This window comes from Typopeltis vanoorti, chromosome 10 (genome assembly GCF_054136105.1).
Source record: "Typopeltis vanoorti isolate ZY-2024b chromosome 10, IOZ_Tvanoo_1.0, whole genome shotgun sequence".
Taxonomy (NCBI): Eukaryota; Metazoa; Arthropoda; class Arachnida; order Uropygi; family Thelyphonidae; genus Typopeltis; species Typopeltis vanoorti.
The window spans coordinates 79,128,491-79,152,575 of NC_143558.1; the positions used below are offsets into that span (position 1 = coordinate 79,128,491).

The 24,085-nt window shown below is 36.1% G+C and overlaps 1 protein-coding gene across 4 annotated transcripts in view; it reads right to left on the reverse strand.

The window, feature by feature from the left end:
- The window catches only part of Ehbp1 (Eps15 homology domain containing protein-binding protein 1), a 462,410-nt gene that overhangs the window by 349,931 nt on the left and 88,394 nt on the right, over window positions 1-24,085 (reverse strand). For all 4 annotated transcript variants that reach the window (XM_090398822.1, XM_090398820.1, XM_090398821.1 and 1 more), the window contains exons 8-9: window positions 15,751-16,087; window positions 5,331-5,574 (exon numbers count right to left, since the gene is read on the reverse strand). In XM_090398822.1, the coding sequence (XP_090254948.1) occupies window positions 5,331-5,574; window positions 15,751-16,087 (581 nt within the window). The remainder of the gene's footprint in view (window positions 1-5,330; window positions 5,575-15,750; window positions 16,088-24,085) is intronic.

The following is a 24,085-nucleotide window of genomic DNA, read 5'->3' on the forward strand; positions in this document are numbered from 1 at the left end:
GGGGACGAAGAAGTTGTGGAGAGGATCCAGAGGCGAGTAACAAAGATTGTGGCAGGTCTCTGGAATGCTCCCTATAAGAATAGACTGATGGTCTATAAGTTTCAAATATTAGCTGATATGAGAAAAAGAGGAGACAAGATAGAAGCATTTAAGTTATTAAAGGGATTTTATAGGATTGACATTGAAGACTTTTTCAGTGCAAGGGATCATCAGTGGAAGTTGTGTAAGAGTATGGGCACAACAAGGGTGTTAGAACTAGAAGTTGCTTGGAGGGTGGTGAATGGGTGGAATGTTTTGCCAGAGGTGGTTGTGGGTGCTTCATCAGTGAATGAGTTTAAGGAGAGGTATGATAAGTATTGTGTGAATGGATCTCCTATGATGACCATCTCCATGGAGATAGCGTATAATAATTACTCAGCCAACCAGGATGGCTGAGTGGTTAACGTATTTGCTCTCCAATCAAAAGGTTGTGGGTTCGAATCCCGCCGTTGGCATGGATGTTTGCGATTGTCTGTGAAAATACCAGTGGTGGTGGTCAGTGATAGATGGCGTTAGTGTAGATGAACGTAGTTGTAGTTGGTAGATTAAGTAGTGGAGATGGAGAGTTGTGTACTAGGTGCCCTCCCTCGATGAGTCTTTGGACTCCCTGGAGGTGCTATGTAATAATAATAATATGAAGTGCATCCAGAAAGTAAGGTCCAGAAAATTTACTGCCAAATAAGACATGAGAAAGGAGTCACACACGTATGGTAGCAGAGTGACTCATTAGCTAGTTGTTGACCATTTTACTTTCGTTCTGTTATTGTTTGTTTTCTTCTATGAATAATTTATAATGAGTGCTGTGATAAAAAAATAAAAAAAAAAAGCCCACAGTTGCAAGGTTCATGGTGTGATACGTTTTTTTTGGCAGTAAACAATAGTGATGCAGAAATTCACCAACGACTGTGTAATGTCTATAGGCCTATCATAACGAGTGCCAGTAAGGTTTAGCAATGGTGATGTTTCCAACAAATCATCTGTCACCACATGTGGCCAGCCACTTTCAAAACATTATAGTTTTATGGTATAAATAAAACATTATATCAAGCAATATATATAATCTGTATGAGTCAGAATTGAAGTATACAGAAAGATGATTTCATATGAAATCATGTGTAAGATAAGGGAGCACACTATCTCTACTGTTATTCAGAATTTATGTGCATTGCATTAAAATGGTAAGCAGCATTAGGCTTTATCTCAAAACTGGAGATATTCAACTCAGTTGCTTTATGCGAATGACACTATACTCTAATAAACCCAATATAAGTCAGTAAGTCTTTTAAATATGAATAATCATAATAAATTCAGTGTGAAAAGTATGAAAAAAAAGACAGACTATGAACATAGGAACATCAAAAACATCTGATACAACCTGAATAAGAAACCAGTGGAACAAATAAACATTTCAGCTAATTAGGCACAATTTTTAGTGAAGACTGTAAATTAAATATGGAAATAGATACGGAATAAGCAAATCTGGTATGGCAGGGAGTCAAGTGAATGGATTTACAGAATAAGAGAAATTAGTCAAAGCAGTATTTAAATCAATTTTAATCATATCTAGAGGTGGCAGTGAAGTTTTATGACCGGATGCCCTTTCTGATGTCAACCCTCGCCATTTATCTGGGCTTGGGACCAGTACCTATTTGAGCTAGCTTTCCCCCTTTGGTGGCTGCAAACAGTGACCTTACTTAAATGGGACAAGCTGCAGAAGAAGAAGTATTTAAATCAATTTTAAATTATAGATCTGAGAGCTTGGTTAGAAATAAAAAAAAAAGTTAAAAATCAAACACTAAAACCACAGATATGAGTTGTGAGAAGAATTAGGGAAGTGGAGAGATGACATCAATGACAGAATTATATTAGAAATGAAGATATAGGGAAGGAAATGGACATTGCAGCATTCAGGAACGTGTGAGCAGAGCTAATCTCAGGTGGTATAGTCGTTAAATAGAATGGAAAAGGAAAAGTTAGCAAAACAGGTGTCTGATGCCAGGAAAAACATCAGAGGAAAACCAATATCTAGGTGGATTGATGTAGTAAGAAATGCCTTAGAAGACTGAAATATAAGATTTGACCATATTGGCGTCCTGAAAGATAACCAAGGAATATGTGGAGAAAAACTGTCAATAAGAAATTAGTAAAAAATAATGTAAACTTTTTTGCATATAATGACCTGCACAACTCTGATGGTGTACATAAGATATTCATGATGATACAATTAAAATATGATGCCTAAGATTTAATTATAGGTTGAATAATGAATGATGAAAAAATTGGGAATTTTTATATGCAACTTTTTATGATGAGTTAACACACAATTCTATTTTACATTCTGACTCATATGTCAGGAATTAGACCATGCAGAAAATGGGGGAAAAGAAAATTTTCATAACTATGGATACCAGAAACAACAGCATCTAAGCTTTTCTTCTCTGTCTCAATACATTAAAATAGAAAATTTTCATAACTATGGATACCAGAAACAACAGCATCTAAGCTTTTCTTCTCTGTCTCAATACATTAAAAGTTTACATTATTTTTATTAGAAAATTACTTGCCAATTAATCCTATGCAGACCAAGTGTAATATTAGCCACCTTGTCCAAATCTGGGAAAATTCTACCCACACACAGAGTACAAGCTAATAACTAAGTTCCTACTAAATGGGCATGACAAGCATATTTCAAGGACAACATTATGATCAATCATCAAGTAGTGAGCACAAGTTTGACAAAAAACAATGAAATAAATAAGATATCTCTAATAATATTGTATCATATCTTCTATTTGATAAAAAAAAAAAAATGCACATTAAGGTAATATCTTATTTACTCGAATATAACTCTTACTTTTTTCTCCAAAATTAAAGTTAAAAATCATGGTGCGTATGCGGGGATTTTCAGAAGCAAAAGTTTTTCAGAAAAAAAATTAAATTGCTGTTTTTAGAATTAAATTCTCACTATTCGTTATAACTGCTCACATTTATAAAATTAACGCACTTAAATTATAATTATCAACATTATTTACATGATATATTTGAATCTTTTTAGTGATAATCCTTCTGTAATTAAATTAAAATGAACAGTTTCATTATTGATATATATAATGAAAGATATAATTTCAGAATCATAAGATCACCATGATTTAAAAATACTGAAAATGGATATGACTTACCAAGAATCTATTAATCACTATTGCTACTTCCGGTCTCACATGATTGGTGCAGTATTAACAAAAGATTGTGACTCAACAACAAAGGCAAGCCAACTGTTGTGTTGAAATGCTGATTCTCTTCAACCAAATTCTAAAATATATCAAACTGCCATAACAACATTCACTATCTATTTTTTAAAGTTTTAAACTTTTTGGTGTGCAAATTATGCAAAGCTTTTTAATTTCTTTTTTCATAAAGTAAAATCAGGGGTGCAAAATATACGCAAGAGCAAGTTATATTCGAGTAAATATGGTAATGTAATATCTCATATACTAATAAGACAGATTATATTATTATAATATATATCATATACTAGTATTACATACTGAATACATCATACTATGCAATATACTTAGTAAGAATAAGTCTATTTTATAATTTATATCCACAGGACTGTCATAAAACTCAACAAATTTACAGCTAAAACCCCAATTCTTTCTTTCAGGGTTACACTGTGATGAGCTAATTAATCTACATAAAGTAAGTTCCCTAACATGGGAGTGTATCTCCATAATTATTCATAATAAAATCTCTAAAGTAAATTTTAATTTTCCATGCAAATTTTTCAGTTTTGCAAGATAATGCTTATTTTCCCCCTATTTCATAAACTTTTAGTACATCAATCTGACACTACATACCATATTTGCCGGTGTATATGACGTACTTTTTTTCCCTAAAAATGCATCTCAACTTTCAGTGCATCTTTTACACCGAAAGTTGAAATTTCAGTTAGAATTTTGATCGGTCAAAATTTGTTATTTTATGCTTCTACACTCACCTGTTTGTTATGTGTGATTTCGAGTTAAAACATATAAGAAATTTAAAATATAGATAACTATAACGAATACATTCCATATGGTGAAATGGAACTTAATGCATCTGATTTCATTTAAAACGTAATGCCCAGCACTAGAAAATCTGGCCTCTGGCAACAGACATAGGTATCACTGAATTTACAGGTTCAACATCATGGCGCTATAAGTTTATGAAAAAAAAATAGTCTATGTATGCAAATAAAAACAAACAAAAGTATCAAAAAAGATGCTAAATGAATATGAAAATAAAGTTATTAACATTCATAAGTATGTCATTAATGCTAAGAAACAAGGGAACTTATTTCCTAGCATTAATGACATATTTATGAACTATCACAAACAGGAAATATGGATAAAGCCTATGACAGCTGATCAATGTGCCTTCAAACAAAACAGTAGATGTCAAAGGTGCAAAAAGTATTAGTGTTAAAACTTGTGGCCATGAAAAAACTCATTACACTGTCGTTTTGCCGTGCTATGCTGATGGCACAAAATTGTTGCCTTTAACTTACCTACTTGAGTTCATGCTCACCCTAAAGGCTAGATGGATGAAGAAAGAATGAAATTGTGAACAGAAAAAGTTTGGCACAGGCATCCCAGTTGAATTTAAAGAAACCAGTAGTATGGGATTAGTTTTGTTGCTAAAGAATTGAAGTTATTAAGAATAAACTTAGCCATTTGAAAACTGAGCTTTAATTCCAGGAGGTTTAACCAGCCAGTTACAACTTTTAGATGTCTCCATTAATAAACCATGTAAAGGATTCATGAAGGAGAAGTGGAATAACTGGATGCAGTCTTCAGATTTTGAAGTAACACCAACTGGAAGAAATAAGAAATCTACAATTTCAGAAATGTGTGAATGGGTTAAAAAATCATGGAATGCAATAAAACCAGAGATTATTATTAAGTTATTTAAGTGTGGCGTTAGTAATACTCTTGATGGTACTGAAGATGATTTATTGTTTGAAGAAAGCAATGACTCTGTTTCAAATATGGAAAAGATTTCAGAAGATAATTTTTTCTGGCTCAGAAGATGAGGATGAAGATTAAACTCATTATTGCAATCCTACATTTTTTCTTTGATATATAACTGTTTTCAATCAGTGTATGATAAGATGTTATAATATTTTCAAAAATGAATAATTTTTTCCCCAAAAAAATTCCCCTGAAAAATGGGTGCATTTTATACGGCAGTAAATACAGCATATAAATAAAACTTGACTGGAAATTTGCATTATTTCAAATTACTGAAAATACCTTCTCACAATTTCCTTTTATGTCATGTGGTGACAATGTGTCAAAGTCGATCAAATTGGGGCAGAAATGATGTATAATAGCACAAAATGCTATGCCATTTCTCCAAGAAGTTGTCATGTTTGTTATTTTGACACCTTGATAATCTTTAGTAATTTCTCTGCACCACTCTAATAGAGATTCCCCAGTCAAAACAGAACTAATGCACATATCCTTGCTATCTTCTAGTAGGGATTCATTTTTCTCACTGCAAAAGATAAACAGCTCATAAATGAAGTTTTAAAAAAATTACATATATTTCAATCAGAAAATGTGATATTTATGTTTTAAGTTTTAACAGTACCTAAAACTTAAATTAATATAACCAGTATTCCTTGTTTAACAAAACAGCTCTCATCCTTCAAAGTATTTTGCTAAGCAAAATTCTATTATCTTTCTTGATGTCCTTTATATAATTTGTAAACTGTTCCTACATCTTCATTATGAATCATAAAAGAGAAGAAACAACAACTGAATAATTGTTGAACTATTTGGTTAATGGGGTAAAGACGACTATTAATCGGTGAAGGAGACTGGTGTTTGTGTAAACATAAGTAGCTTGAAAAATTTGTGATCTTGAGTTAAGCAAGGATAAATGTTTAGCCATTCACGTTGAAATCTAGTGCTTTTATCAAGTGTGTGTGTGTGTAGACTGCTCAGTGTTAAGTAGCAACACCATCATTTCTAGGCTAAGGACCACAAGGTTTCTCTACTCCAGGTTTGAAATAAGGTACTAAGATAAAAAGTAGTCACCACATTATTGCTGCACATCTTGGTAAGGCTCATTTGACTCAAGGAAAAGTCCATCTATGATATTAGAGTGCTCATAATTTGGAGGCAACCAAAAGAATCGTGTAACATTGTCAATCCATTTAACTAATGTATCTGCTGGAAATTTTAGGAAAAACAATAATTTGATGTTACACCTTAAGTAAGCCCAATACTTACTCTTTAGATCTCCGAGCACCTCAACATTATCATTTCAAACTGTTTTATCAAGTGTTTAATAGTAAAGCAATAATCCTTTTATCAAAATGCTATTGAAAAAGTCCTTTTATAGATTAAAACACACACACACATTTCTTTTTTCCTTTTTTTTGACAAAACAGAGAAATCCTTTTAGAAATCTCTTGAAGCTAAGATATTTTGAAGTAAGACCATCTCCTGCACTCTTTATTATTTCTTTTAATAAACTCTGTCTACTTTTAAAGTAGACAGAGTTGTAGATTAGATGTCCTCCCTCGCTGAGTCCTTGAACTCCCTGGAGGTGTAATATTATAATAATAATGAATAAGATAGCTGAAATTGGGTTTTATTGGTCAAAATTAGATATCACTAGAAATCTACAAAAAAAAAATCTACAAACAATTTTTGGACCTTGCAATGGGAAGTCCTCTATCTCCTCCCTGTGCAAACTTATTCATGAAAAAGTTCGAAAATGACATCTTATTACGTTCAAATCCTCAACCGTCAATTTGGTGGAGATATGTTGATGACATATTCATAATAAGAAACACAGTGTACCAGAGTTATATGATTTTCTAGCATCTATAAACTCGCTTCACCATAAAATCAAGTTCACCTTAGAACTTGAGAATGAAGGAAAATTACCTTTTCTGGACACTTTAATTATGAAACAAGTGGACGAAAACATTTCTCTCAATGTGTACCATAAGCTGACCCATACAGGTTGTTACATGCATTTCTCCTCATTACATCATATTTCACAGAAATTGAGCATTATACATATAACTGAAGAACAGGGCGATCTCTATTATAAAAGATGAAGAATATTAACGACAAAAGAATTAGATTTTATTCTTCAAATATTAACCAGCAATGAATATCCTTAAAAAATAACAAAGAGAATACTATGGTCCAATCCCTCTCCACAGCAAATCAAGGACATTCATTACAGGACTTCAATTTCAATTCTTTTTGTTGACGTACTTTCACAAAAAATTGCCAATCTCCTAAGGCCTCACGACATTAGAGTAGCCTTCAAACTGATTAGGACAGTGCGGAATATGTTATGCTCACCTAAAGACCACAATGCTTTCAATAAACACTCTGGAATTTACAATATCCCATGTTCTTGTGACCTTAATTACATCGGACAAACTTGAAGTCGTCTAGAAATAAGACAAAAGGAGCACGTTGGAGACGACAACAACAGTGTCTACCTGAGTGTCTGTACGAGCTTGAAGTTTCTGGAATAAAAAGCACATTGAAACAGAAATGAAAATAAATAATTTACTAACTAAATTAAATATTTACAACCTGACGTTTCAGCAGCTTGAGCTGCTGAAACGCATTATCAAAAGCACTTTCAAGACACACATTCAGCAAAGATTGAACATAAAATGACCTCCAGAATAAGAATTAAGGACAGTCACATGTGTGAAGAGTAATAGCAGCACTCTCTGTGGTGGTTCTGTGATTACTGCTATGGATAGACCATAATTTGAGATTGATTACACCATCAGTTACATAACAGTTTACCGAGTTTTGTAGCAGGAGCTGCTTCCAAGAACAGTCTCTGCAATTAGGAAAAAAAAACTAAAAATGACAAAAAAAAAACACATGGAAAAACTTTTTTATTAGTAAAATTTTCACTTATGTTTCAAGAGCACTTCAGTACAAAAATGGAATGTCAGTAGCTAGTAAAATAACAAAGACAGTCAATATTTTCCTAACTATATAATTTAGGAAAGATCAGCTGATTTAAAGAAGTACTATCTCCCATAAAGAAAATAAGCAGAGATCATCAAATCTATTTACGTTAGGACAATGGAACAAAGTTTCACAAGTTTCTTTATAAACACATTCCATAAGAAATTGGCTTTTATGAAGGATTCTTGTTTTATTTCAGTGAACTCTTAAGCTTGGTGGAGATGGAATATCCAGCAGGTCCACTCTTTAGGTTCATGATATCAGATATATGACTTATGTTCTTCATGGCAATTAAAAGCAGATCTTCTGATTTGCTTATAATATAAGCCACAAGAACAGGAAGCCTTGTAAAAACACCTGGAAACCTAAAAGGAGAGAGCCTGTGATTAGGAGATAAAAGAAAAGTTGAGATTTTTCTGACAGGACAAAAGGCAACAAAAATGTTCATTGCTTTTAAAATTCTCACCATAGATTTGGAAATTCATTGCAGACAAGTGAGAGGGATGCGAGTTATTTCCTCATGTGCAGAAAAGTCAGGATCTTCTAACTGCTAAATGCTTTTTTTGATGAAGACACGACAAACCATTTCATGAAAAAATTGACTTCTGTTGTAATTCTTTCTGTAGAAGTTTGTCCAAAGAATGGACACAATGTATTTAGATCTTGATAGTCAATTTTTTTATTATGACAATGGTGTGATACTGCATGGATATAATGACCTGTCTGAGTCTTTTCTGAAAAACCAAAAAGTGTATGCTGTTGATGAAGAATCAGTAGTACATCCAGAAGATTAACCTCTTCTTTTTTTAAGGTGAACTAGATCATAGATGAAGGACATTTATTCTAGATAGAAACTTCTCAGAAGAAGAATCATTCCCAATGTGCAGGCTTAAGTGAAATACTGTAGAGGAGATATCATTCAAAGTGCTCCATAAAAAAAATTGGTAATAGTTTTTTCCATGTGAGTTTTTACTATCTTGTAGTTTATTCAGATGTGTGTAGTAGACTGGTTTCTTCCACCTGATAAAATGGTCTTCATCCAAAGAATGTTGTACTAGCTAGCTTATTTTTGGTTGTTCATACTGAATATACTTTTTATGTTCTTTTCTTATCGTGGAGGTTCCTATCTGTCCATACTAGATCCCAAATTGACAGGGAATGCAGTACATGGGAAGGAGAGAGAGAGGATCCTAAAAGTCCTTGATTTGTCTGAGGAAATTAGACACTTTGTCTAGAGCAGTGGTTCCCAAACTTATTTTGCTTACTGCCCCTTTTCCCCCAAAAAAATGTATTCACCCCCCCCCCCCCTTGGAAACTACTTTCTAAGACCTGACCATATGTATCAGCGATACATATGAAAGAAAATCATAAGAAAATCAGATCAGCAGTTCTTGAGTTTTAAGCGAACAAACAGATAGAGACAGAAACAAATTTGCATTTTATTATGCATCTAGTAGTGATTTTTGAAGTTTGGAAATAAGACTCCTTGGAACTGAAAATTTAAAATTATTTATTGAAATCAACAAAAGAAACATACATTGCATGTAAACATAGGACAAGTTGGAGCTGAAAATTTAATAACACTATTAAAAGTAAGAAAACAAACAAATTGCACATACGTAAAAATCGCACATAAAATAGTAAATAACGATCAGTAATATTAAAAACAATCCTAATGAGAAGGATAAGCCTGGTGTGATGCTACCAATTTACTGATATTTGGCTCTATATTTGTCAGCAGCATTGTTAAACCACTGCAATCAGCTACTTGTAATCAATCAGTTTCTTTTCTTTTAGTTAGAAGATTTGTGACAGCACTGAACCCACATTCCACTAAATATGATGGAAATGCGATTAAAATGAAAAACTTTTTTACTACAGCCCACAATCCAGAATAAAGTATGGGCATCTGCCTTTGCAACCAGAAATGTTGGTACCTGTTTTTGAATTTTAATTTCAATTCCTCATTTGTTGTTACTTCTATCAGTTCTTCTTGTAATTGTAAAGATTCTTCTGGGTTTGCACTCAAAAAAGGATCCAAAACCCAATCGGGTATTTTCATTTCAAGAATACTTTTAAATCATTGGTTGAAATCACAATGGAAAGAATCCATGTGCTGACAATAGCTAAGCACATCTTCATCACATTTTTCCACTGTCGATAGATTTGGAAAGTGGTTGAATTCTCCTCATCCTAAGTTTTGTTTGTACAGGACAGGTTTTGACACAAATGCAGAAATGGCAGCTTCTGTTTTTATTAAATTCAGCTCATCTCCTTGGAGCTGTGGATTTGTTTCATTAAATTTATTAAGCAAGTCAGTCAAATAAGCTATACCACTTTTAAAATTAATGAAGTTCATAAAATCAATTCAAACAGGCACCCTTCGGTAACCAATGAACTTCTGCATGGAGCAGCAAGCGATTGAATTCTTCATCGTTTTCAATACAAAGTTGTCCAAACAATCTGACATTCAGTGAATGACTTTTGATTTTGTTGACTACTGTAATTACATAATGTAATGACCTGTGCAGGTGATCGCTCAGGTATTTGGTAACTAAATTTTGACGATGAATCACACAGTGTACAGTTAATACATTTGGCACCGCCTCTTTGAAATATGCAATAAAACCGCAATAGCCCTACCATTGCTGGAACACCATCGATAGCAACTGACAAGATATTATTCAGAGAGATTTCTTTTTTCTTTAAAAAACTCTTCAAATGCATAAAATATCGATTCTCCTTTAGTATCAGTTAACAAATTTTTAGCAAATAATAATTCTTGGCAATTTTTTCTTCTTTAATGTATCATACATAATGCTAAAAGTAAGGCTTCATTTCCTGTAAAGTAGATTCATCAAGTTGTATAGAGAGCTAGTTTGTTTTTAAATATTCACATGATGAATCTTCAACATCCTGAGCCATTTCATCAATTCTTCACTGCACTGTATTATTGCTCAAAGGAATTTTCTTGATAATATCAAAGACTGGCTTGTGCAGTACAGTGCATATGACTTCACTAACAGGCAGTAGGATTAGTTCTTCACCAACATTATGCAGTTTTCCCAATTTAGCAATCAGTAAAAAAATGTAAGAGGCATGCAACTCATCATCATCATCTAGTTTTGGATGCTGTTAAAAACATACCTGCCAATGTTGGTTGTTTCAAAATTTTTTCTTTAAGTGCTTGAAAATATGATAAATCCTTATCTTTTTTCTCAGCATGAACTTTTGTCAAATGTTCTAGTCTGGAAGGCTTCATAGATTCATTTGAAAAAACTTTTTGGCAAATCAGGCACATTGGTAATGTTTTGTTCATAGGCAACTGAATAAAGCTGATAGAAACTATAACACATTTTTTAGGAATGTTAGTCAAGCGAGTAATATTTATTATCCGACTTGTTTCACCAATTTTTGCTATCAGCACAATACTAATTCATACAAAATTAGTACTGTGCATGAGACAATACGCGTGTCGTGGGTACATGATTTATTTGTTTACAGACATAATGTAAATTGCATGAAAGTTCATTTTTTCTTTGGTGTTTAGTGATCTAATTAAAGTTTTCCAAATCTCCAGTAGGATTAGACCTTGATTCTTATTTAGGTTTCCTGTTGAATGGGTGACTATAGCAGCTTCCTTGAAGGTTCTGGAATGGTAGTTCTCTTCTATATAGGATATATGACTCTTACCCCATTCAATAAGATGGTTGGTAGTGGCGAAGTGGAAAGAAAGGCCTGAAATATCTTATCTGTTGTTTCTAACATAGCCTATGTGCTCCTTCTGTCTCGTTTCGAAGCTTCTAGAGGTCTGACCAATGTAACTAACACCACTGGAACAAGGTATGTTGTATACTCCAGAGTACTTGTAGAAAGGATGAGGGTCCTTTGGTGATCTTAAAAATTTCCAAATAATGTTGACTGGCTTGAATGTTACTCTAATATTGTGTGGTTTTAGAAGGATAGCTAATTTTTTGGAAATGGCGCTGACAAATGGAATAGTTACAGTGCTGATGTATTGGGTGTCATCACGTTGTCTTTGTGGTATATCCGAAAAGAGAATCTTGTTGATGAGTCTTTTAGGATAACCATTTAAGGATAGCTCTCTGGATATTGTAGTTAATTCTTCTTATAAGTCATCTTGGTCTGTGGTGTACTGTACAGATCTTTTCTTAAGCATATAGATTATTATTATTATTATTTGACAACTCCAGGAAGTCCAAAGACTCATCGAGGGAGAGTGTGCCAACAGCATCGAATGATTGGCCCCCTTCCAACTACTAACCACGCTCAAACTTACTTAATTGAGCCATTAGTAGCCGAGGCTTAAGTTTCTGAGATATATGATGTGATGAGTTGAAATGGAGACAACATCCAGTATTCGTAAGTTTTAAAGTTTTCCAAATCTCCGGTAGGATCAGACCTTGATTCTTATTTAGGTTTCCTGTTGAATGGGTGACTACAGCAGCTTCCTTGAAGGTTCTGGAATGGTAGTTCTCTTCTATATAGGGCATATGACTCTTATCCCACTTGATTGATACTGTTATTGGTTGTGTTATTAGGATGTCTAGGAATGGAAGTTTTTCATCTTTTTCAATTTCTAATGTGAATTTGATAGTATGGTGGAAATTACTGATTTTGTTGAGATAATCCATTAGTTCTTCTTTCTTATGATTCCAAATGATAAAGATGTCATCTACATATCTGTACCAAGTTTTAGGTTTTGGGGTAATTTGAGATAAGATTTTATCTTCTAGGTCTTCCATGAATAAGTCAGCACAAGAAGGAGAGAGGGGGGGCTACCCATGGCTAATCCAGTAAGTTGTTTGTAGACTTTTTTTTTTTTTTTGTAGATGACTTACAAGAAGAATTAACTACAATAATTATTGATTTAAGTGTTTCAAAGGATTGAAACACTTAATTGGTTTGTGATTTATTGGTACAAGGACAGCAAAGATCATATGGCATGATTCTGAAGTTATGCAAATAAATAAATTTGGTTATGAAATCACCAATCAAATGACAAAGACTATGAAAATAGGCAAGAACTGAACACATCAACTAAAAGAGAGAGAGCCATTACTACATCAAGTGATGATAATATAAAAACATGTTAAAGACACTCTTCAAAAATATGGTTACAGCATCAGAACTAGTGTCTTGAATAAACCATCATATGCTCCAAGACAACAATCAAACAACAACAAAGACATGGTTTTCTTACCTTACATCAGAAATGTTACAGATAAAATAGCAAAAATTATATAACAACAACATAAGTTTAAAGTTGCCTTTTCTCCATAAAAAATTTCGATAATTCACAAAAACAGCCTCATCAGCCTAAGAAAAGACGAGGAGTATACAAAATCTTTTGTAATTGCAGCAATTGTTTTACTAAGACAGATGGAGCAGTCTGGAGAAATCTGTCAAAAAGAACATGTTAAAGATGTGGAGAAGCCATGCATATATATCTAGACTGGCTTTTTCACCACTGACAAAAACCATCAAATTACTTGGCAGCTCACTGAGCTGCACACAGAATTTTTATGTAAATTTAAGGAGGCAAGCAAGATGATGTCTAACCCAGTGTAACAAAAACTAATATTAAATCGACTCTGGGTGGTATACATAAAGGATCTACATATTAATGAATTGGGCTATGAGACAACATATGGAATATCTTGTAACAATGGACTGCAAGTATGATATCTCATTCCTACGTTCAACATCTGTTGTGTTTTGAGTGAATTAAAAAGTAACATTTTGGAATTCAGAAATCCCTCTTTATATTTGTGTTTTGTCTCAATCTGAAGGAGTACTCAACAGTACTGTACGAAACTAGTTATTTTATTCATGTGTTTTACTTTTTTCACATGGTTTTTGCCAGTAATTAATTAAAAAAATATTAAAATATCAACAACAGAGAACGTATAAAACAAGTAAAACATTTCACTATTTAGGCACAATTTTTAGTGAAGATGGCAAATTAATTATGAAAATAGACAACAAATTAGCAAAGCTGGTGTGGTAGGAAGTGAAATAAAAAAAATTTATATGGAGTAAGAGAAGTTCAAAACAGTGTTCAAACCAACTTTAAATTTATGGATCTGGGAGCTGATTCAGAAATAAAACACTTGATCAAATACTGAGAACTACCGATACGAGAGTTATTACAAAGGTTAGACCACTGTTGGACCACTATTGTTTAATTTATACATAAATGATATTGGAAATGATTTGAAGGGAAACATTAAGTTGTTGCTGATGATGCAATACTGGAAAGAGTAATAGTTAATAAAATCAATGTAGATAGTCTGTAGGATGATTTGAATAGGCTGAAAGTATAGGCAAAAGATAAAGGGTACCAATTTAATATGGGAAAAATGTCAAGTTAAGCATTTTAGGATAAAATGATTACAAGCTGTGTAAAAAATACTGATGGAACTGTAACCCAGGAAACTGATGAAGCTAGGGACTTGGTGGAGAGATAATGAGTTGAAGATGAGAGCATACTACTAAGGTGGTCAAGGTAGCTCGCACAGGGTTTACTTGGCTACTGAAGAACCAATGTGACAAGTAGATTCTTCTTTATAAGGCTCTAATATGCTGACATGCATCTGGATTACTGTGCTCAGGGTTTCTTGAGGATGAAGAAGTGGTGGAAGGGGGATCTAAGAGAGTGACCTAGATCATGAGTGGTCTGCAGAATACTCCCTATGACAACATATACAGGGTTTATCAGTTACAAAAGATGGTCAATAGGTAGAAAAGAGGGGATATTAAAGAAATATTTAATTTACTAAAAGAATTGATGTACAGGAAATAACACAATAATTAGCTTGTGTATTTGTGGAGAGGGGGGGGGGGGGTCAGAACAAGAGGTCATTCCTGGAAATGGAGTAATAGTGTGGTAACAAGTGTGCGAGACCCAGATTTAATGCGTGGAGATGATGAATGAGTGAAATAGGTTGCCACTGTAGTTGTGAGTGCTCTGTCTTCAGTGAGCTCAAGGAAAAGTATGACTCATTGTTGGAGACAAACTATCCATAGTTATATGGATAGCTTTGGTCTCCAACAATAAGTCTCTGGATTCTATGGATATGCTTGTGCAATAATAATATAGGATATATTAATTATATATAATTAACACAATTCAAAGGATGATATTTCTTTGATATTTCATACTTAAATAACATAAGTAGCTCACTTAATATGTAGTTCACTTGTATATATATATATATCATCATCAAATTCCTGCCATGTACCCTCAAGGGATATGCCGGCCTATTTGGCCGAGTGGTTAGCGTATCTGCTCTCCAGCCAAGAGGCTGCGGGTTCGAATCCTGCATAGGCATGGATGTTTGTGATTGTCTTCCGCCTTCATACATTCATTCACCCAAGTATAGATACACTCTCCCAATATGGACTGGATCACCATGGGAGTAGTAGACCCAAACCACCCTCAATGGGAGAGGCCTTCACCCTGCAGTGGGTAGAAAAATAGGCTGTTCATCATCATCACACACACACACACACATGTATGCACATATTGTGTGTGAATGACAGAAAGAATTGATGTTATTTTTCAGTGAGAAGATAGCAATATTTGTGGAAACTTCTTTGAGAAAGGTGTTGCAGTCTAGAGGGGGGGGGGGGAATAAAAGAAATAAGAGAAACACTATGTAAACAGTTTAGAACAAATATGACTTACCTGAATAAATGTTTTTCTCTCTCTTCTTGTATCTTCTGTTTATCTTCTGCCAAAATCATATTAGAATTTAATACTCTTGATTCAACATGATCTTTTCTTTCACTATTATAATCTTTGTTTGGTTGCTCAGAATTTAGCTCAAAAGAATCATTTTTTTGACTAAGTGATAATGATGGAAATAATCCATTATTAGCAACATTAAAAAAACTAGAAGATGAAGCTTTTATTAATTCATCAGTCCTGATATCATCAGCCTGATCATTATTTTCTATCTTTAGTGAAGAGGGAGCATCGTGCATTCTTGAAACTGAAGAGGAAAGATGAGGTTCACTGTTTCCTAAGAGAAAAAAGTAATTATGATCTTTTATGAATTCTCAATTTTAAACTTATGAAATCATCCTAGACATTTTATTTATATATATATATATATATATATATATATATATATATATATATATATGTTAAAAATACCAAGCAATTTTAAACCTGGTTTTACTCCATTTCCCAAGTAAGCAAACAGACAAATAAGTCAAGTTTGTGTCTGCAAATGATGGAAGTCTAGCTGATCCTACAGGTAGTGCAAGACCAAGGCAACTCGTGGTAAAGGTGGCATAAGCTCTGATCACTAATCTTAATATTAACCCTTAATGCCAAAACACATCTCCAAGAAGGGGATGCATGATGTTTTGTATTAAAGGCAAGGGGCCACTACCCAGACCGGTTTCGACCTTTATTGAGGTCTCATCAGTGGGAGCGAGGCTAGAAATACCAAGATTTAGTAATACAGAGCTTATAAGTATTTTACCAGAATAAGTTGCCATAAGGTATTTTAACCTTATTAAATAAAAATCTCTGGAGGAGATATAAATGTAGAAAGTATTTTACCTTGGGTATAATAAATGTTAAAAATACCAAGCAATTTTAAACCTGGTTTTACTCCATTTTCCAAGTAAGCAAACAGACAAATAAGTCAAGTTTGCGCCTGCAAATGATGCAAGTCTAGCTGATCCTACAGGTAGTGCAAGACCAAGGCAACTCATGGTAAAGGTGGCATAAGCTCTGATCACTAATCTTAATATTTACCCTTAATGCTCCCCTAGAGATAATATCTCCTCCAGAGATTTTTATTTAATAAGGTTAAAACACCTTATGGCAACTTGTTCTGGTAAAATACTTATAAGCTCTGTATTACTAAATCTTGGTATTTCTAGCCTAGCTCCCACTGACGAGACCTCAATATCGACATCGGCAGAATGCAGCGGATTCCAGCGACAGTTCCCAAGGACCCCTGAGAAAGCTCCGGCCAAAGGCGGACGTCTACCTCTCAAGAAAATCCAGAGTCAACGGCCCGAAAAGAGAGCTCCATGCTCAGATTCCACAGTAGTACCCCAGCTTTGGTAAGACCTTTTTTCTTTTTATTGCCTGTTTTATCCAACTATTCTGGTATCACTTTGTTTGCGGCGAGGAACGCCCAACGTTCCTCAATTTTGCCCTCCCTTACATCCCATTTCTACAGCCAGTAGTCAGGAATTTCTGTAACCATGTCGCATTTTTTGCTTAGAACTAGGACGCTCGGTATCGAGTTCACGAAGCCCGTAGATCAGCAGGCGTTAGCGAGAGCTCTAATCAAGACAGTAGGGGCAGAATATATATACGGTTTCATACCTTACGGGAACAATAGATTTCAAATAGTGGTCAAAAACGAACAAACAAAAAAGAAATTATTAGAGGGTTTTATTTGTTGTGGACAAACAATCACACCGTTTCTAGTAGGGAGCCTACGCAAAACGCTAAAAATAACCAGGTTTCCACTAGAATACCTAGAGAATGAACCTGAAGTCAAGAAATTCTTTAGTCAATGGGGGGAAATTCACGAGATTAAAGCAATTGAGCACGCAGACTATAAAGGATGGAAAACAGGAGATGTCGAAATCCAGATTGAAATGAAAAAAGAAGTCCCCAACTTCGTTTTTTTTGGGGGGAACGAGGGTAATGATCAACTACCCGGGTGTGAAAAGAAGGTGCTTTAGATGTAACTCGGAGGAACACCTTGGGGCAGATTGCCCTCGAATACAATGCAGAAATTGCAAAACATCAAAACATAAAATAGAAAGCTGTACAGAACCTTGTCTTAAGTGTGGGGATCTGACCCACAAAGTGGACACATGTCCAAACAGGACACTCTCAGAAGCAATTGGAGGGACCATAACACCGATTAGGGCTACACCCATCGGGAAGCCTGAGACAGTATCAAGGAGCGATTTTCCGGAGCTCTGCCAACAGGCTGAAAAGGGAGCATCAACGGAAAACACAACTTCCACAAAAACCCAAAAGATACCCAAGGCAAGCCGCCACACGCAGGACAACATCGCCAGCATCAAGGTGGCAAACCATGAAACGCGCAGGAAAGAGGAAGAAGTCACACCCAGAGCCCCAACAAAGCGCACAAGAGAAACAGAATCAAAAGAAAAGAAAAAAGCTAACCAAAGCAGCCTGATGTCATCGGAGGACGAGACAGAGTATACTCACACTACAGGTCGACGTCAAACAATAGGCACAAAGCCCCTCGACAATGACGTAACAATGCTAGAGAGCCTACCCCCAGTAAGGGATCAACCGGCAGAACCAGAAGTCCACGAAATGGACTCTGAAGACGAAGGGGAGAGGGACCCCCAAACAGGCTCGTCATTGACTCGGGTGCTGAATGTGCAACCAGCACCGACGAGGAACCAGAACTGGCCTGCATAGAACAACCAACAGATAAAGCCCCCCCCCTCATACTAACACCAACATGGAAGTTAAAATCGCAACCTTAAACACTAACAGACTACGCAATCCCTTTGCGCAAAGCGCTGTCTGGAGGCTAATGTTAACACACAAAATCAATATCCTCCTGATACAAGAAACCCATTTCTATAAGCATTGGGACATGGAGAACTTCTCAAGAAGCTATCCGGTCACCAGCTACTGGTGCTTCGGGGACGCTCACTCGTGAGGTGTGGGGATACTAATTCGTCCCTCAATCGCGGCGGGGTTCTTCAACGTCCAAAAAGACGCCACAGGACGCCTAGTAACGGTGGACTGGAAGTACGGTGGCTGTACCATCCGACTTGCTGCAGTTTACACCCCGAACAATCCATACCACAGAATTGGTCTCTTCTCTGCCCTTGAAAACTATCTCCTGGGAGCAGAACACCTAATAGTTGCAGGAGACTGGAACTGTGTGGAAGACACACATCTAGACAAAATCGGTGGGAATGCAAACACTGGAACTGGCGGCATTGACGCTTTAAAACGATGCTGTATTAATTTTGATCTCGTCGATATCTGGAGGCGAAATAACCCCTCCAAAGTAGAAACTACGTGGTGCCGCGGCCAGATAGCGACAAGACTAGACAGGGTGTACGTGTCCCAAAACTTGGAACAATATGTTCAGAGGATACGTCACACCTCAGTGCACAACATGACAACCGACCACAACAGCCAGAGGGCCTTGGAGGCTTCCTCCCACCTTTCCCAGTCTTTTTAGCGACCAGCTACAGAACCTCTGTGACAGATGGACAAACACCAACTGGGACTGGGAAAACTGGCTGAGCTTCAAGTGGCAGGCTAGGGAACTGTTCAAAAAATGCGGGCGCGAAAGGGCCTACCAACAACGCAAACGGCTGAGGGATCTCTACAGGGAACTCGGCTGGTACCGGACAAACGAACGGAGCGGAGTTCCCTGCGGACATCTTATCAGGCAAGTAGAAATAGAGCTGCAGCAAGAGCGGCAGAGTAGAGTCGAAGACCTCGATTTTCGAACGAGACTCTATCTCAGAAATTTGGAAACACCTTCCGCCGCATTCTACAACCAACAACGGGTGGTGGCTAATGACGAGAAAACGATTTACCAGATCGAAGAGAAGGGCCTGATTCTACACTCAACCCACGAAATACTCCGTCACTTTCATCAGCAGTATATCGGCATCTTCTCTGACCAGCAGGGCACAGATGACTTCAGTGAGTGGGATGCAACACGTCTTCCCGATCATCTTAGTGCCCTGCATGACAGCCGATAACTGCAGCCGAAATAAAGGCTACGTGTAAAACGATGAAAACAAAGAAGACCCCAGGGCCAGATGGACTGGGGATAGAATTCTATAGATCTATCTGGGAATTTGCAGTGGCAGCATTAATAAACATCTTTAACGAATTCCTCACTTCGGGAAACATCCCCGAGGAATTCGTTAAGAGCTATACCATATTTATCCCCAAGAAAGACCGAGATCGGACTTTGTCGAATAACTGGCATCAAATCTCCTTAACCAATTTAGACTATAAGATCTTTGCAAAAATTATCTGCACATGCCTTAAGGCAGTATCGAAAATATAATAACAAGCTCACAGGTCTATGGGATCCCCGGTAGTTCTATGGAACTCAATCTCTTCTTGTTAAGAGATTTGATCAGACTGGCTAAAGAAAAAAAATACCCCCTGGCACTTCTCTCCACCGACCTGGATTAAGCGTTTGACAGCGTCAACCACAGGTACTTGCAGAACATCCTCCAAAAAAACAGGCGTGGGCCCGAGACTTCGGCGTACAATTAAAAACATGTACGTGGAAGCCACGACCCAACTATCTATTAATGGGTTTCTGACAGAACCAATCCGCATAAAGAGAGGGGTTAGGCAAGGCTGCCTGCTAAGCCCCCTACTCTTCTCCCTAGTATTAGAACCCCTAATCAAAAGAATTGATAACACCCCCGCAATTAATGGTATTCCACTGCCCCAAGTCTCCAGACAATGCAAAATAGTAGCATATGCAGACGATGTAGTGGCCACACTCAGAGATTCTGAGTCCATCTATATCTATCTGCACATGCTGCAAAAGTTCAGCATAGTCAGTGGTCTTCGCGTTAACGCACAAAAAACTAAAATCAAAAGTTTTGGAAATTTCCATAGCACTGGACTTCCCTACAGTTTAACGCTACAGACACAGCCCCTAACAATACTAGGCGTGCCTTTTTCAGACACCCTAGCACTACCAATCCAAAAATTGCAGGAGACAAGCAGGGACAGGATAAGGCTGTTCAAACCAACCTTTTTCTCCTTTTATGGCAGAGCGACAGTAATAAGAACAATCGTCACCCCAATGCTGATGCACACTGTCAACATCACAGGCATCACACTGTCACAAGAAAATAAATTATGAAAAGAACTCATTGATTTCTTCTGGAATGGGAGAAAACACGAAGTAAAGAAAGAATACCTACAACTCAAACAGGAAGAAGGGGGTTACGCTCTGCCCGATCACAAAAGCTTGCTACAAGCAAACACGTTCAAAACCGTGCGGAAGGCCTTAAACTCCAATCACATTTCTGGCCTGCTAATTAGATACTTTATAGGACTTTTCCTCCCTCTCTTTGGGATCACGGACTATGCTGGACCCCGCTCAAGGGGGGGGGGTGCCCAAGTGGTACCGTACATTAGTTAAATCGATCACAACACTCAGAGACAGAGGAATAGCAATCCTCACACACAAACCCATAGCAGTATACTGGGATTTCTTCCAACTTTCCAGGCGTGATACACCAAATCCCAGGACAAATAATGAAATTCTCTTCAGAAATATCAAAAACAGCTGGGGGACAGCCTTTTCATCGAGATCTAGCCTGGAGAATAGCCTATGGGCAGCTCCTGGTGAAACAGGTGAAATCCCGGTATGTACCTAGCCCGTGCGACCCCTTCTGCGATGTCTGCCAGGACGTGGAAACGGTGGACCATTTCTTTTATTTTTGCCCACCAGCCCAAAACATCTGGCGGAGACTCAGCACAGCATTGGGAATCCCCATTCTGACAGTAGAAGAGGTCGTACGGCTACAATTCCCCCCACCAGTCCAAAAAACCCAAAAGTTCGCTATCTTCCTAATCAACGTGTTAAAATATCACATTTGGAAGGTACGGAAAAAATCCCAGGTACGAGACGCAAATTTAATGTATGCAAGAATAAGGAAAGGTTTCTTTTTCTACCTACCCAAATTTCTTGCACAAGAAAGGCACTTACTAGGAGATTTTAAATTTGTGAATCAATACTGCAAACCACCAACAATATGCTTTCTTATACAGGGACGCATCAAGCCCTGTATATCGCTTTAGAACCCACAAAACCCCACCAACCCCCTCCCCCCCTTAGGAAAAAGAATAACCACTCTGTCTTCCTTAGCCACAAAGCTTTCGCTGGCACGGTTTCTTTTACTCCAAATAAGGGGGGTAGAGCTGAGAACCCGGGCTGCGAAGGCTTACAGCAAGGCAGTGCTGCTCCTCACGAGCAGCATCTCCCGGGCCAGTCTCTACCCCATTCTAAGTCCCAATGGTACCAGGTCTATAAGTCCCTATTCATTTCAACTCACCGGACCTTAAGTCCTGTTATTTTATTATTTGAATTTTATTAAATTTAAATAATAAAATTTATATTTTAAATGTATTAAAAAAAAAAAAAAAAAAAAAAAAAAAAAATTCCTGTTTTTTAATTTTCTCTCTCTGGACCTTAAGTTCGACCTCTATGATCAATTCATATATTTAGCCCGGACCATAAGTCCTCAGTTTCTCAATAACAGCAGTACAATTTAATTATACCCAGAATACAAATAAGGATATTATATTTAGTAACACAAAAAGATCCTCTAAGTAAATTATTAATTTGGATAAAATCATATGCGAACCCTAGACAAAAGTCTATGTTTAACCTTTTTTTTTCTGAACAGATAAATGGAGATTATGTGTTACAGACCAATTAGCCTAATATGGCTAAACAGGTTGACTGAGGTCTCTTTTACCTCCTACTATCCTACTCTATCTTACATCATACTCCTCTCTTACTGTCTGCTGACCCTCAGCACTCTTTATTCTCCAAAGGCCAATGATGAGAGACATGAACTCCCATTTTACCTCAATAAAGGTCGAAACCGGTCTGGGTAGTGGCCCCCTTGCCTTTAATACAAAACATCATTCATCCCCTTCTTGGAGATGTGTTTTGACATTAAGTGTAAATATTAAGATTAGTGATCAGAGCTTATGCCACGAGTTGCCTTGGTCTTGCACTACCTGTAGGATCAGCTAGACTTGCATCATTTGCAGGTGCAAACTTGACTTATTTGTCTGTTTGCTTACTTGGGAAATGGAGTAAAACCAGGTTTAAAATTGCTTGGTATTTTTAACATTTATTATACCCAAGGTAAAATACTTTCTACATATATATATATATATATATATAAATAAATATAAAATATCCCCTAGATATTTCAAATACAATGATGTCTCATACAAACAAAACTCGGGTTTGGCCATGGCGTTCACTTTCTGCAGTTTAAGCAAATATTTTTATGGAAACATTTGAAAGTAAGGTCCTATAAGAATACTATCTCAAGCCTAAATTATGAAAAGGTATGTCAATGACATCTTCTTAATATTAAACAATGGGCAATCTTCACTTCTGAATTTCTTTCAGCACCTTGATAGCTAACATGAAATTTACCTACAAGATAGAATCAAATTGTTCACTCCCATTTCTGTATCTACAACTAACTAAAGAATCTGGTAAAGTCTCCATCTTCCAAAAAACCAACACATATTGACATATCTAGTGACTCTTCTCACCATTACAGAACTCAAGAATTGGGTAGTATTTCAACATTAGAAGCAATAGCCTGCCATTCCATTACTGACAAACCTGAACTAGCTAAAGATTTCCTGATTTTAAAAAACATCTTCTACAAAATGGCTACAACGAACATATCATCTGAAGTCTTTTCCACTAGCATGCCATTTGGGACACTTTCAATGAATGAGGAAATCAAAGGTTTTATTTATTTTTTTTACCTTATATTAGTTCTATTTCCATAAAACTTGAAAAAATCTTTAAAGAATAAAATCAAAACAGCATTCATTTCCTTTATTAAGATGAGATCACTACTTCAATCCATAAAACCTTGACATGGCCCTCTAAAATATCTGGGTGTGTATCAACTATGGACACTAAAAAAATTTAAAACACAGAGATAATGAATAGCAAAGAAATGGGGCCTCTAATAAACATATTAGCATTAGAGGTAGTTCTCAATATATAAAACTTCTTAACTTCCATGGGATGCAATGTTGCTCTATTTAGCACATAATCTTCAAGGAATCCTTGAAGAGTATAAATATTCTTACTTCAGACAATTTAATTACAAACACAAATCACATATTCTTTATCAGAGAAAAGACAGTTTCTTTTATTACTCTAAGAACAAAACATATCAAGAGCCTCTTCATTAATACTACTTTAAAGTTTCAGGTTTCTAATTCCATCACT